The sequence below is a fragment of the Chrysemys picta genome, chromosome 2 (genome assembly GCF_011386835.1).
Source record: "Chrysemys picta bellii isolate R12L10 chromosome 2, ASM1138683v2, whole genome shotgun sequence".
Classification (NCBI taxonomy): domain Eukaryota; kingdom Metazoa; phylum Chordata; order Testudines; family Emydidae; genus Chrysemys; species Chrysemys picta.
The window spans coordinates 177,999,877-178,015,409 of NC_088792.1; the positions used below are offsets into that span (position 1 = coordinate 177,999,877).

At 40.9% G+C, this 15,533-nt stretch overlaps 1 protein-coding gene across 11 annotated transcripts in view; it reads right to left on the minus strand.

Annotated features, from left to right (window-relative positions):
• Positions 1-15,533, minus strand: part of NEDD9 (neural precursor cell expressed, developmentally down-regulated 9) — a 133,408-nt gene that overhangs the window by 4,407 nt on the left and 113,468 nt on the right. For 4 of the 11 annotated variants that reach the window (XM_005305192.5, XM_005305190.5, XM_042860549.2 and 1 more), the window contains 4 exons: positions 5,554-5,655; positions 2,696-2,797; positions 855-2,075; positions 308-397 (listed from right to left, as the gene is read on the minus strand). In XM_005305192.5, coding sequence (XP_005305249.1) covers positions 308-397; positions 855-2,075; positions 2,696-2,797; positions 5,554-5,655 — 1,515 coding nt within the window. Of the gene's footprint in view, positions 1-307; positions 398-854; positions 2,076-2,695; positions 2,798-5,535; positions 5,656-15,533 lie in introns of all 11 variants that reach the window. The other 7 variants (XM_065584959.1, XM_042860545.2, XM_042860547.2 and 4 more) reach the window with 6 other exon arrangements.

A 15,533-nucleotide genomic window follows, 5' to 3' on the forward strand; every position in this document is an offset into this window, starting at 1 on the left:
TGACGATGGTGACTCCCAGGCTATCTCCAAGAGTCTGAAAGGGCTAAATTGTCATAGAGGTTCCTGTTTTCTTTAGTGCCTCCAGGACTGAAGAAAATCTATAAGAGAGGATGGTGGGAAACTCTCCCGCATGTTAACCCTCCGACTCTGAGGGGAGAGTGGACACCCTTGCCTCCTTTGTTGCTAAGCCGCCATTAAGTGGCTGAGAGATGAGCTCCTTCTCTTTTATTCGGCTGACACATCTCATGGTACAAAATGGCCTGCACGTTGCCTTCCAAGTCTGACAGCTGTGTCTGACTGGACATACCTGATGATGCTCCAGCTGCATCTTGTTCTGCTTGATGATATTTTCTTTTTCTAGAAGCTCTTTCTGTTGTCTTTCAAACTCCTCTTTTCCCTGTTTGGCACAAGATAAAAATAGATATTGTGTCAAACGGTAATTCTCTAAAGTTAATGATTAAATGCCCGTGGACAGTGTGGCAAATGTACCTTCTTGTATTGCCACCTTAATTTGTAGCACACCCACAAAAGAACAAAGAGGAAACGGACAATGTTATGTTGGTGATAGGCTACAGCCATTATGTAGAGTAGTCCCATTTGAATCCCATTCTTGGGAATCCCATTCTTGGGATTCAAACTAATTTTTAAAATCTGTACCCAATGTGCAGTCTAGGCTGAATGAAGTTTCTTAGGCAACTTTTGATATTCATCCATTAAAAAAAAAGAAAAGTAATTTCAAGTGTATCTTGATATGACAGTCTGCTTCCTGTCTTGTCATGACGGGTTCTTACAGAAAGGAGCATGCAACAAATCTTAATCTGCATTGAGCAGAACAATGTGTCTGGCTCGCTTACCTGTAGGTGAACGTAATCATAATCATCCATCCAGCTCTTCTCAGAGCCCTCATTAGTGATACCAGGGGGATGCTGGTCTTTACTCAGAAATGGGGGCAAAGAACTGCCGTGGTCCTGAGTTTTCTCTCTGTGGTGTAACAACTGATTCTGGGGGCTGTTGTATGCATAGTCAGTTGTGTTCATAATGTTCTCTGAAACATTCTTTAAACGTGAACTGCTTGATACCTGTTTGAATAGCATCTCTGCATTGATGCTGATAGTGGTGGTCAATTGCTTGGCATCATCTGGGACTGTCCTTGCCACCATAACAAATCGGTCTAGATCATCACATTTGTTTTGGGATTTGTTGACCGCCAAGATGTTCAATGACCAGCTGTAACTATTCAGGTCATGGCTGGTCTGGGTTAAGATCTGGTGAGAATCCTCCAGTCTTTGCAGCTCCCTTCTCATTTTGTTATGGAGATTGATTTCTGAGAGACAGGAAGCATTGGCTGTTGCTCCTTTTGCAAACTGAAGATACTCCACCAATGACTGCTCTACTTTCTCCACGGCAGTGTGGATTTCATTGATATTTTTCTCCATGTACCCATAAGACCGCCAGTCTGTGTTAACAAAGGCCATGAGATTAGAGACCACAGTCTCCACTGTCTGCTGAAGCCAATAAAGTCTCTCTATGGCTGTGTCTGGATCTAGTATTAATCGTTTGTCCTGAGAAGGCGAGGCTGAAAAAGAAGACTCCTTTGAAGTTGTGGAAGATGTAGACATGTTACTCCTAGTGCTGCCCGTACTGGAGAAAGACAATCTATTTATCCCATCTGTCACATCTTTCAATCCTTTAGTGTCTTGTGTAGTCTGTGGTGGCACATCATACACACCTTCCCTTCCCTCTGGATTTAGACTTTTGCTGAATCCCGACTGCTGTCCAGGAAATGGAACTCCACGAGGGGTATCGTATACATCCTTCTGAGGAGCAATCTGCTGACCAAGAAATTGATTTTGATGGCTCACTGGAATGTCATATAGGCTATGTTTGCATGACAATAAATCATTAGGTAGAGGGACGTCAGAGGTAAATTTCTTGCTAAGTTCTTTGGTAGTGGGAGGAGGGATGTCATACACTCCTTCTAGTCTTGCATTATGGTTCACTGAAGAAGGGAAATCCAGCAAATTTTCCCTCAGCCCTGTATCCTCTTTGCATGCAGATGCAGGAACATCATAGATCTGAAATGCAGAAAGCAAGCCATGAGCGCAAAGGTAAAATAGCAAAGACGTCTTCAATGGAACTAGCATTAAATTAAAATTCAGGGGAAAGGCAGAGAGGGTAGGGAATCCTGGCCACAGTGAATTCAATGGAAGATTTGCCACTGACTTCAATGGAGCCAGACTTTCACCCTGGATTTCATGAAGTCACAATTTTCTTACTAATTAAACAATGTTCATTTCCATCAAAATGAACATTAAATCTTTTATAAGCGGGGGAGTGGGAGGGGGAATTGGGTGACCAGATGTCCTGATTTTATAGGGACAGTCCCGATATTTGGGGCTTTGTCTTATATAGGTGCCTATTACCCTCCACCCCCTGTCCCAATTTTTCACACTTGCTTTCTGGTCACCCTAAGGGTTCTCCTAAATGTAGCTTCAGCTCTAATTTATAGTTACCCTACATGAAGTTAGTAATTATGTTACAAAGCTTTAATGAATGTGTAAAAAGCCTGAGGGAATGTTTAAAGTACTAGAATTCAATACCCTTATTCAGTGTCATATGCACTTTTATGTCTAAACACGTCTTCAGTCTGACATGAAAATTCATGTATGATCCACTGAAATTGCATCAGACTTACCCCTTTTATAGGAGGTATATCATACACCCCTTGAGCTTTTGCCTCTCCCATTGGGACTGGATGCACAGGCCCCTTAACTGATGCAGGGGGAACGTCATATATCTGAAGAGAGAGTAAACCTGTTACAGAAAATAGAGCCATCCCATGATAGCTGTGATTTCAGATGAGTTCTCTCACATTTTATTTACTTTGAAATAGAAGGAAGAAGAAGAGCAGGGCTTTCGCTTTTGTGTATGTGGAGGCTTGCAGGGTGGGCACTGAGGCCTGGTCTACACTGGGGGGGGGTGTGTGGTCAATCTAAGATACGCAACTTCGAAGTCAACGTATCTTAGATCGAATTAAAATTACTTATTTCGCGTCCTCGCGGCGCTGGATCGACGGCCGTGGTTCCCTCGTCGACTTTGCTTCTGCCTCTCACACTGCTGGAGTTCAGCAGTCGACGGGAGAGCGATCGGGGATCGATTTATCGCGTCTACACTACACGCGATAAATCGATCCCCGATAGATTGATCGCTACCCGCCGATCCGGCAGGTAGTGTAGACGTACCCTGAGAGACAAATATGCTTGTGATAGCTCCCTTTAGTGGGATTGTGTGGACTGTGGGCAGGCCAGATGAAGTTTCTGAATGGAAACACTTCATTTGAATTCCAGTCACAAAGTTAAATCAAGATCTGCACATAGGACCCCTTCATCCTCTTCTTATTTACAGATGCAGAGGGGACTGAATCATGACAGAGCTCTACTGGGGTGGAGACAGAAGAAGAGATTGCCACAGTGGCAGGTACGCTTCACAAGATTTGATACATGCAGTGTGGGAGGTGGTGGGGGGGCACAGGGACCCAGGATCACCCTTTTTTGAGGTAGCTGTACTGGGAAATCTGTAAGGGTGCTCAGTATACACTGCCAGCTGTCCAGCTTTAGGGGCTCAGGATCATTCCTGATATCCTGGGTTTTTGTATCTCCAAGATGGCAACGGTTGTGGTGGTGGTGGTGGTGGTGGGGGGAATAGCTGCTCTCTGTGGCATCATTGTCACTCGCTCCCAAAACCTTTGAGACTTAATGCTTGACCTTGTCAGATTATGTACCCATTGCCCCACTTGATGATGTGGGCCACCCTGCTGAGAAGATTGCAGGGACCAGACCTTTTAAGTGTACTGCATGGTGTGGTAGGTGCTGCATTACAGAGGATTCTGCCTCCCTGTCCTGCTGCACTGCATTCTCAGGTGATGCACTGCAAGGACAGGCAGCAACAGCAAGGGGTGGAGAAAGGAAAAGGAGACTCTCCTCTGGCAGCTTTCGGGCTCCTGCTCTTCTCTGCTCCTTGTCCCTGACGAGCAGGCAAGTGGTCTCAGGGAAGAAGCGAGCCAAGGAACTAACAAGCTTTTTGGGGTGGGGAGGGATGAATAGGGAGTGAGCAGACTGCCCCCCCCCACCCACACATTATTTAAAGAAGGGCTGGGGAGCAAGAACCCTGACCTGCTGGGTTCTTCAAGGGGGGTGGGCTCTCCTTGCTGTGAGAAGTGTGCTGGTCCAGCTCACTCCCTCCAACTTCCCCCCTCCTCTAGTGGAAAACAATGGTCATCTCCTGGGCTTGCTTTCTCTGCTTCTTAGAGAGGAGCATGGGTCAGGGCTCTCAATGCAGCAAGGACCTCTGCGGGGGCAGGGCAGGAGCAATGGAATCTTGCAGAGAGGTAGGAGTGGCCTGAATTAATCTTTTTTAGGGACAACCGGTATTATGTTAATTGTACTAGGGGAGGGGTAGAGCAGAGCCCTGGGCCTGAATTAATTTCTATGCGGCTTCCAGAATTAATATTATTGGGAGAACCCTAATCAGGAACCACTCCTTCCCCTCCAAATCTCCTTCCCACTTCTCACGCCAAACTCCCACGTCTTCGAGCCGCCTGGGTTATAATCTCACAAAACCTGTTTACGTAATGCATACAGTGAGGAAACATACTTAAAACAAACACTGTAATCTGTCCATTATGGCATGATGATTGTTCCACGTTTTGGTCATTTGTGACTCTGGTGCCTTGGCAGTTTTGAATGCTGAGGGGTACGTCAGGGGCGTCTGCTGAGGGGGAGCTTTAGTTTCACATTTCCTGCAGAAGCTGTGTTGTCAAGGGGCCCTGGTGAGCAGACAGGGAGTGCATAGTTCCTGGGTTTCTATATCCTGGAAATTCATGGGCTTTGGGGGCCAACTTCCCTGGTTATTCTCAGGAGTAGGGGCCCAATCCAGTATCAGGAAAATAATCTAGCGGACATTTGGTAAGAACAATCTCCTCCATGGAAGTAGCTAGTACAGGGGACAACTGTGCTCTTACTAAGTAAACTAGTGCCAACTGTGCAATAACAGAAGGAGAAAACACTTTCTTTGGCAACATATTTATTCTGTTTGGGTATTTTGTCGGACCGAAACAATGAATCGTATCCCTTGGCAAGTAAATGTGATTTTGATGTTTGTGTACTGCCAGATCTTAACATCAAATGCATTTTGTGCACAATGACATAGAAAAGGACATCTCATCGGAGTACGCACCGCTGTAGCATGCCTGGTGACGACCCTATATGCAGACAGGAGAGAGGCGGTAGCTGTGTCGGCAGGAGAGCGTCTCCCACCTACATAGCGCTGTCCACGTCAGCACTTAGGTCGGTGTAACTTGAGTCATTCAGAGGGGTGGCTTTTTTACACCCCTGAAAACATGTTATTTTGACATAAGCGGTAGCGTAGACCTGCCCTAATTGAAAAATATTTTCACTTTGGAATGACATAATGTCTCCTGCACTTCAACTGCAGATAAAATGGAAAGACTTTTTGTAGCTTTTCAATGCCGCTGACCGTTTTATTGGTACGTACCCCTTGGGAAGGACGAACTGGAGGGGTATCGTAGATATCTTTCTGGTATTTGGAAGGGAACTCATAAACATAACCTTGTCCTGTCCTGACTGGAGTTACTACCTGTGGGTTAAAAGAGAAGGAGATGAAAACAAAATTACTTGAGGCACTCAGCATGTTCTGTCTGTAATTGGATATGCTTCTCTACACAAACATTCCAGTGTTATTAACTTCTACACTTTTTATCTGGCAATTTTATTAATGAAAGTCCCTACAGACGTCTGATGTTTTTTTTAAAGTGTATTCCAAAACTATACTTATTGGTTACAATGAAACCATTATTTCTTCTTTGAGCAGCTCTGCCACTGGTATAAAATGCTCCTGCAGTAGTTTTTTATTAAGGAGTTGAATAACCTCGACTGGTGCTCAATTCCTTGCTGGATCAGGCTCTATGATCCTAATCTTTGGCCTCAGAGATACTTAGGTACCAACTGATTACAACGAGAGTTAGGTCCCTAAATACCTTTGAGGATCTGGGCCTAAAATCCTAATCTTTCAACCTTTACTAACGTGAGTGGCCCAGGAACTTCAGCAGGACTACTTGTGTGAGCAAGTCCTAAACAATGGAGCATTTGTTGTGGCTTTGAAGCTCCTTTAAATGGAAGATGCTAAAGCAGGAAATTTACTCTTGGGGCTTAAGTGTAATTAGTCCACATTAGCAGCTAACAGACTGGAAAATTTAAGCTGTTCTTGAACTACACTACGTGACAAAACATCTCTGTGATGGTGAGAATTGACATTGCTTATGTCTATTTGAAGTAAGTAAACTGCTCACACTTACTTCAAATAAAATGTGGTTAAAAATAAATACCTTACATCTGGGACAACCATCTGCATGGCAAGAGTTCAGTATAGTTTGGTTTAAAAGAAATGTTGTTACATAACTCCCTGAAAAACAGTGTTTATAGTGGAAATAGTGATATACTCTAAATTCTGTCTGTACAATTTAGCTCCAGTAAAGAAATATACAGCAGAACAAAGACACACAATGACAGAATGTCATAGGATTGTACAAGAAATGGTTTCAGGTTCAGCTGAGGAGAATTGTGAACAAGGGTCACTTAATTTTCCTTGTAAATGTAGGTGAGCTATTAAACAGAATTCCTGAGCACACTGTTGGTAAAGATCAAACAACACTTTTTACAGGAGTAAGTCCCAGTGGCCTAGCCAAATCCCACTGTGAGTTTTGCCTAACTATGGATTGCAGGACTGAGTCCCTGATGTTTACACTCTGCAGATCTCTATTCTCCCTGCAAATTCAATGGAATACACTGTTCTTCTTCACTTCCTGTCCTACGTGTTTTGTGGCATTTTCCTCTGCACCGTTAAACAGCTGCTGAATTCCTCCGCAGAGGGGGCTGGTGTCATTCCTGAATAGCCTGGGCCAGATTCAACCTGGCTGATGTAAGGAAGTTAAGATGGCCTGGGAGGACAGAGGAGTAGCATTTACTTCTGGGGGATGGTAAATGGTACTTTCATACTTTCATGACTTGCATCTGAAGAAGTGAGGTTCTTACCCACGAAAGCTTATGCTCCCAATACTTCTGTTAGTCTTAAAGGTGTCACAGGACCTCTGTTGCTTTCTACAGATTCCGACTAACACGGCTACCCCTCTGATACTTGGTACTTTCATAGTTACCCTACCCTTGGGTTTCTGCCAGAGGATGGGGGAAGGCTCCAACTGTTTAAATTTCCACTGGAGGCTCTGATTTCCACTAGGATGCCAGGCGGGTATTTAATAGAGGTGAAATTAATAGGTTCTATAGAAATTAATGTAAAAACATATAGAATTTAATAGAGGAGGATCTCTTTCCTATAGAATTCTATATCAGGAATAGAATTCTCCATTAAATTTTATCGGACGATTAAACAGAAAACCTATGAGAACGTTCTCACTTGCCATTAAATTCTACAGGACTTTTTCATAAGAGATCACCTTGGTCATTACCCATCCCTGGCCATGGTTACACACTTCTGGGGCTGTGTTGTCTGCCTGTGGACTCCCTGGGGAAGTGGGGTAGGGGGAATAGCAATCTACCCTTTCTTCATGCGGTCTTTCTGCCATCAGGGGACGCTGGAGCAGATCCTGGAGTGAATCTGGCCAATATATATAGTTTGCAATGTGCTTTGGGATCCTTTAGGGCGAAAGGCATGATATGAATGTAAGGCATTATTAGCTTACTTTTACTAGACTGGCAGATGCTGTGTTGAATTCCAAGTGTGGCACCAAACACCAGTCAAAGACAGGTATTAATGTAATGCAAACACAATGAACCTCACCTGGCCTACTAACAGGTTTCCATAGTAATGCTGAGCACCATAGTGTAAGAGAAATACCTTGGAATCAAAGGACGCGGCTTTTAACCATGTTTCCTCACTGTCCCTTCCAGGGGTTTCTAAATTGCAGTGACTATTTTGCATCAATAATAAGCCCCCAGGGTTTTACAAGTGATCCTCCAGTAGAGCAGACATTGCAAATTAGAAACAAAAGGTTGTTCCCTGGGTAGCCATCATCTTTAATCCTTTCTCGAATGTGAAAACTCTGACGTCAGGCTGCTTACTAGATTATGGGGGAAATGCTCAGCCGCAGGGTTGAAGAATTGTAGTGCTCTGGAACACAGCCAAAGATACCAGTGCAGCCCTGGGGAGGGGCGGCGAGTGATTGCTAAATTGTTGAAATTCAAAGTTTCTTAATTCTTAACTGCTGTTTTACAGTAAAGGGCACTGGGAGTCAGCCATAGAGCAGCCAAACTGTATTTGAAAGTAGGCACGCTAGATTCCCAGTGCTGCTCGTCCTCCATAAATGGACTTCATTGATATCAGTGACAGTTTCAGGCACTGAGGGCTTGCAAGATCGAGCCCTAAACCACATCATTTTGGATTTTATGTGCGGCTATTAACAAACAAAAGTCTGTTGTTGTTAACAGCATTTTATGTTCTTGAAATTATATGCCTGAATGGCAATGTATCAGTTTAAATGACATCCCAACCCTCTGTAGGATGATGTATACATAGAACAAAAGCTGTATTGTATCTCCAAACATTTATAGGAGAAGCATATCCTCAAAACCACGATCTCTGTCATGCAGTAGAATCTTGTACATCCAATTATTCTTTTACAGCACACCACAGAGTTCTCCCCACATTTCTCAGAAAAAGCTGTAATAGTTGTCTACTGTAACAAGGTCTTAAATTAACTTAAATGCCTGTTCTTTTTACCCAATGTACTGCTGTACATAACTAATACATTATGATGTATGATCCTTAGTAACTAAAACCAAACTAGACTTGTCAAAATGAAATAAGCCAAGTACATTTTGTGATGCAGTATCCTTTTTATTGTGTGTGTTTGCTCCCTTGCTGTTTCACAAATTCAGATAATCTGCAATGGGTGGGAATAAGGTCTCTCAAAAGTGATTAGTGCCTGATTTTCTGAGGGTGGTGGATGCTCATCACTTTCAGAAAATCAGACCCTTTTACAGTGATGAATCTGGACAAAATGAAGGCACCAAACTCACAAGTCGCTTTTAAAAATCTTGGCCTAATTGTTTAATCTTTACTTTTTAAAAGCCAAAATAGTTCTTAGTAATTTAATGTTAAAGACCTCAGAAGAAAGGCAATATCAGTATAAGAAAACCTTTCCTCTCTTATCTCCCCCTGGTACGGCTAGTGGCCTTTTCTGGTGTTTAGGAATTTACTTCCTGACAAATGTCAATGAACTCTAGGTTGTCTTTTTTTCTCAAGAATGCCTGTGGTCATCTGGCTTTGAAAAATCCTGCCTTTCAAACCAGCAATTTTCCTTGTTTACGCATTATAAGAAACAGATGGTGAGCCCACAAACCATCTATCCCAACATTCTCAAAACATTGCAACCATTTAATCTATGCAGAGCAACTAACAGGGACCAGCTTTGGCTCTGGTAAAACATGTAGTGAGCATACAGCAAACTCACAGCATTAAAAACAAAGACAATTGAGCTGGAAGTTTATTCTGTTCTTGCTGAGGGCCATGCTCCTCTGAAAGCAGTTGCTTGGGCCTTTTCCATGCCAGTTGTATGTTCTTTAACCAGAAAAAAGAGCTGAATATGCATGTACTTTGTAAAGTATCCAGTTCTGTGGTTCATTAAATCCCTTTTCCTTACACATAAGGGAAAAGCCTTTCCAGTATTAAATACCCAGCATTAAAATGGAAGGAAAAGTACCATAATGTTCCTAAATCAGATACAAACAGGCACATTTTCATGATTCCTGCAGATGGAGGTGGGTTTTAAAGTGCAGCTGATTTTTCGTGGAAAATGTTATAAACCATTGGGCCAAATTTTATTCTCAATTTCACTAGTGTAAAGCTAGAATAATTCCACTAATGCCAATGGAACTACTTTGGATATACACTGCCCTGACTGAGAGCAGAACTGGGTTTATTTCCTTAGCACTTTCGCATTATTTCAGTGCTTTACAATGGTGGGTACATCTCTTTGTCCTGCTTTACCAGTGAGGAATCTGAAGCACAGGCATGTAAAGTGACTTGACCAAAGTCACACAGAGAGCAGAGCTAAAAATAAAGCATAGGTGTCCTAATTCCCACTCCCAGGCTTTTACCACAGAGCCCCACTGACTCCTGCAATTTGGGGTTAAATATGGGGGAGGGGTAAAAGTCTTTATTAAAAAATATGACAAAAGGACATTTGCATTCTTATCTGAAGGGCTAACTTCACAATGCTCACTGATGCCAGTGGGAGTGCTGCCCACCCCCCTTTCGGTCAGGTTAATCTGTGCCTGCTGCTAATTCCCTCCTCTTCTTCCCTGGCCCAATCTTGTTTCTATTGAAATCAGCTGCAATTTACCACTGGCATGGCCCTACTATGGAGGAAAGACACAGGTTGAAGAGGAAGAGTCTGATAGTTGTATGAGAAACTGGGAAAGTCTAAAGCTTTGAGGCAGAAAAGATGGCTAGAAAAAGTAAGTAAATGAAAGAAAACATGCAGCTGCCTGTGTGGTAAAGTGCTTTTGTAAATGTGTTCAGAACAAAAACTGCAGTTGCTGGTACAGTCTTTCCCAGGCCCCTGGAAGGTTACATAACAGCCACCTGGCCCACTTTTGTTTTGCAAAGAGACGCAAACAATCAAGGAGAATACAAGGAAATTACGTGAGAAAGGGAATTTGAAATGAAACAGTTTCCCCACTGTCTTTAACTCTTTCTGGGCCTCTGAAGGAAAGAATGACATGAGTCATCGGGATAATTCACCGCACTCCATATAGACCGAGGGAAATGCATCTACTTAACAATTTTCTTCTGGGAACTGCTGGCTCATTTGAGCAGCAAGAACATGTGTTAGAAACTGGTGTCTGAAGACAATAGGAGTACAGAAAGAACCTTGCTAATTAAATTCACTTGTTTTTAAAAATGAACCTAGTGTTTACTCCCTGCAAGTTTTCATAGAAAAACAATGTAGCCAGATCTCAAATCACTAACTGACATTTATTTACCCTCTACTAAAAGCAGTATTCCCTGTCATAATAAATGAACAAAATACATATTATGAACAGTAACCTTGACTTTTTTTTAACTGTGTGTTTACTTATTAATAACCTACAATGGGTCTCCCAGCCTTAGTGGCAATCCACTGAAGTTTAGATATACTAGAGTTATTCTTACTTGACTATCAGGCTCCTTTCATGAGTTGCTGTAAATCCCATTGTTAAACATGCAGCCTGTTTGCAAAAGCCATTTTTAAGTGAAGTTTTAACCTAATCTAATTTTTAATCCAGGTTCACTAACTGACAGATGGTGTGGCTTGCCATAAAATGCTTACTCATAGTATTCTCAGCAGAGAGAATAGCTGCTTAATGGCCATGGAAACTGAGCTACCCCTAAATGAAGTCCCTTCAAGAAACGACTGAGACATACTCATACCTGGGGTACCAGGGGGTAAGCGTGCATAACAGTTTCTTGTACTGTACCTTGTTTGTGGCTAGGACTAGGACATAGCACTATATCCATCAACCCAACACCTACTGTAAGGAAAGATTAAATGAACAAAAGCATTTTCCTCTTGGGTGGAGTGAGATATATGCTCCATTGTCTGATGGAAAATTGAGAAGAATGTGAGATTCTGTAGTTTATAGCTCTGATTTTTTTTAGGCTCTCATATGAATTTTCATAAAAATAGGCTTCAGATGGTGAGATATTAATAAAGAAGGAGATGTGACAAATGCTACTCCTACGTAGAACTGTTTCATTTCATGTTACTGCATGCATCCTAAGAAACTCCTACTTACTTTTCTCCCACCATTTGTCTATCTGCTCTGCTTAGGTTCCAATCTTACAAAGACTTATGTATGTACTTTAACTGTATGCACTGTAAGTTCTAATTATGTTAATTCACAGTGCATGAAGTCATGCAGGTGTTTAAATTTCTGTAGGATTGGGGGCTTAAACTGTAAGCTTTTTAGGGCAGGAACTGTCTTACTATGGGTCTGTCAAGTGCTTAGTAAAAGGCGAAAGATTTATACAATCTGAAGAGAAACCAGAGTATAGTTGGGGCATCTGTGCTATCATAATAAAAATACAAGTATTTTATTTTTTAAATCAGTGTTGATTTCTGTCTTTTTTGAGCCAGCTTAACACGTTTTAAGCTGTGAGCCTGTAAAATACAAAGCAGGAGTTGTGTAACTTGTTTTGAATATGCGAGAAGAGCGAGAGAGAAGGAAATAATGCACAGACCTTGATTCAAGGCAGAGAAGAGGGGTGATATGGGTACAGTCAACTTGGCCAGCCAAGATTTTACAACCTTCACCTAAGATAACCACTTCTACTTAATTGTCACTCAGGGATAGGCCTGCCAGTTTATTACGTTATTTTTCAACTATGTATTAATCTTCATTTAAAGTACTGCCTGTCTTCTTACTAATTGATTTTTCGCTATGAAGTTATTTAAATGGCCTGATTCTTAGCCAGCATAAATGGACATAACTCTACTGACTTCCATGGACTTATTCTGATTTATACCAGATGAAGCTCTAGCCTGGAATCGTTCTACTCTGATTTGCTGCTGTTCTTCAGCTGCTTGTGATTCCAAACATATATAAAATACAAAGACCCTTTCTGCAGGCTTTGCAGAATGGGCACTTAAAGAGAAAAAGGATAATCATTTGTGCCACATTTTCACTTGGAAAAACATATTACTTTTTATGACTTGATCCTTTCAGGACCTGCTCCTACTGATGTCAACATTAGCAAAACTCCCATTTACTTCAGTAGGAGCAGGATTCAGGCAGGCAGTCCTTGATTGCAGAGTAGGCTAGGAAGGGGGTGTTTCTGAGCCTCTGATAGAGTTCATTCTTTTCTATAGATACTGCTAGAGGGTCAGAACAATACTTATGAAGATAAATTTGCTGGGTTTTATTTTTTTGGATGGGAGGGGGGAAATGCACCAGATTGCACTAAATAACTAGTATTTAAGCGGGGGGGGATTCTCAGAAGAGGAAACTCATCCCAACACTCTTTACATGGGCTTTATCTCCTCCCCTCTGAAAAATTAATCATTTCAGACTGAGTGACCTCATGATTTCTATATGTCAATGTACTCCCACAGCCACTAAGGGTCTGATGCAACACAACATTTGTGACATGAGAGGTCATGCACTCTGCAGTACTTGAAGTGAATGATTTGTGCATGGGTGGAAGGTTCCGGTGGATAAATCTCGTTCATAATGCTTTGGGCTCATCAGTCACTGGGAAAATATACTTTTGTGCTAAAGAACAGATAGTCCCTTTAGCAGCCTGTGGCTTAAATTCTGTTTGGAGCTAAAGTTTTTAGCTAATGATGGACAAAACTCAGTACCTCAATGACTGGCCCACTACAAATTTTTAAGATAGGACTTTTCTAATATGGGAAGACTAAATTGTCTAATGAAAGACAAAACAAGAGAATATAGAGACAAAATGTGTTGAATGCAAAACATTTTACTGTTGATAATTATATTACTAGAAATTTTGTTGGAATATGTGGTTCTGTTGAAATCAAAATGCTTTGTGAAATTGAATCACGTTAGCCAAAATTTTGTTGTGGAAGAAATTCCACCAGTGTCAAAACATTCTATTTTGACATTTCTGGAATGAGTTTTCATTTTGAATTTTTTAAATTTCGCATTATATAATTCAAAGTGTTACAAGTTTTTAAATCTAAAGGATTAGTGCAATAATAAAAATGAATCTTAAAATATCTCATACTGATTTCCTTATGCTACCCCCTATTTTTCCCAGTTTGGACTGTGAAATGAATAGAGCTGTCTGAAGAACTGGAAATTGCCTTTCACAGGGGATTTCAGTTTTTTAAAATTTGTTTTTATTCTGATTAAGACCGAAACCTGAAAATTTTGAAATTCTCCCCAAGAAAATTAACACCCCCCCCCCATGAGTTTAGATCTATTTGACTTTTTTTACATTTTATATTCTAATACATAATAAACATTGTCATTTTGAAAGGAAAACTCAAAATGTTTCATTCCACAAATATTGAAACAAGATTTTCTGACATTATTGGAACTTCCTCCCTTTTTTTCTGCAAAATGAAATTTTGTTGAAATCAGCATGATTTCAGAAAATGTTTAGATTTCAATAGAATTGAATTTTTCTAATGGAAAACTATTCCTGCAAAAAGAAGAACAGGAGGACTTGTTCTTCTTTTTGCGGATACAGACTAACACGGCTGCTACTCTGAAACTTTTCATTATTCCTGCAAAGTGGTTTTTTTTTTTTCAACCCCCTTTAGAAATTAGACGTGTTCCTTTTGATTAGATTCACTTTCAGTTAATAGTCAACTCCTCTTTCTGGTTCTCATGACTGTTTCCACTGCTGGGTTTCCTTCAGGGGAATGTTTAAATCCTCCCAACCAAACATTTCATTAACTTTTTATAAATGTAGCAAAACTTTCTTTTTGAAACTAATGACCTGATTCAGTGGGCAGATTCTGGTGCTCATGCAGAGTCCACCAGTGCGGATCAGATTGTTGGTTCTTTTTATGTAACTGGGAGAAAAAATATGCCCTGTTTTTTCCAAATAAAACTGATTGAGATGAACTCTATGCCTCGTGAGAGGTTGTGAGTAATGTTGAGCTCATTTATTTACTCACACAGCAACGGTTGAGTAAAATGTGGGCTTTGCCTCACAATGTGTCTTTACAAGTCAGATCAGTGACTAACTTCCAACTACATCTTATTTCAGCTTGTGGGTGAGGGTTTCTTCACTCAGTGGTTTTCTAAAACACCACGGAGGCTAGATTAACTGCTGATAATTTCACATGCTTTATATCTGTAAATTACTGTTCTATTACTCTTGTCATATGGGAAGTTGTAGTAAAACACTCAAACATTGTGAAAGATTGCATGCTTTCCTTGTTTTAAATATATATAAACAGTTTGCATTAAATTGGAAGGAATCACCCTTTGAGTACATTATATGAAATAGAGCACTGACTGTTGAGGCTAAAGTTTCAGTTCATGCTGTACTCTGCAGTTTTGCTGTATGTTTAACACTAAAGCAACATTTTGTTAGGAAGGTTACAAATCCCCAAAGTAGAATTTGCAACATGAAAGTGAAAGAAACAGACTAATTTTATTGTTTTGAGTCATTTAAATGAATCATATCACAGGAAACTGTGGTATTTTTGAAAGAGGATATATTTATATGTTGTCTGAATAGAAACATTTGTTGTTTGATTGCAAAACTTAGTACAAATGTTTTTTTCCCTTTCAATATTAAAATATCCTGGCATAATAAATGCTGGGTTTTTTTTACCATGCTCAAAGTGTGACTCTTTATAGAATGTGAAACAAAAAATAATGGGGAGGGAGAATATTTCTGGAACAAATGTCATCTGCTGTTTGTTTCCTCACAAATAAGACAGTAGTTGTTTAATTGGGAGGAAAAACGTCAGAACG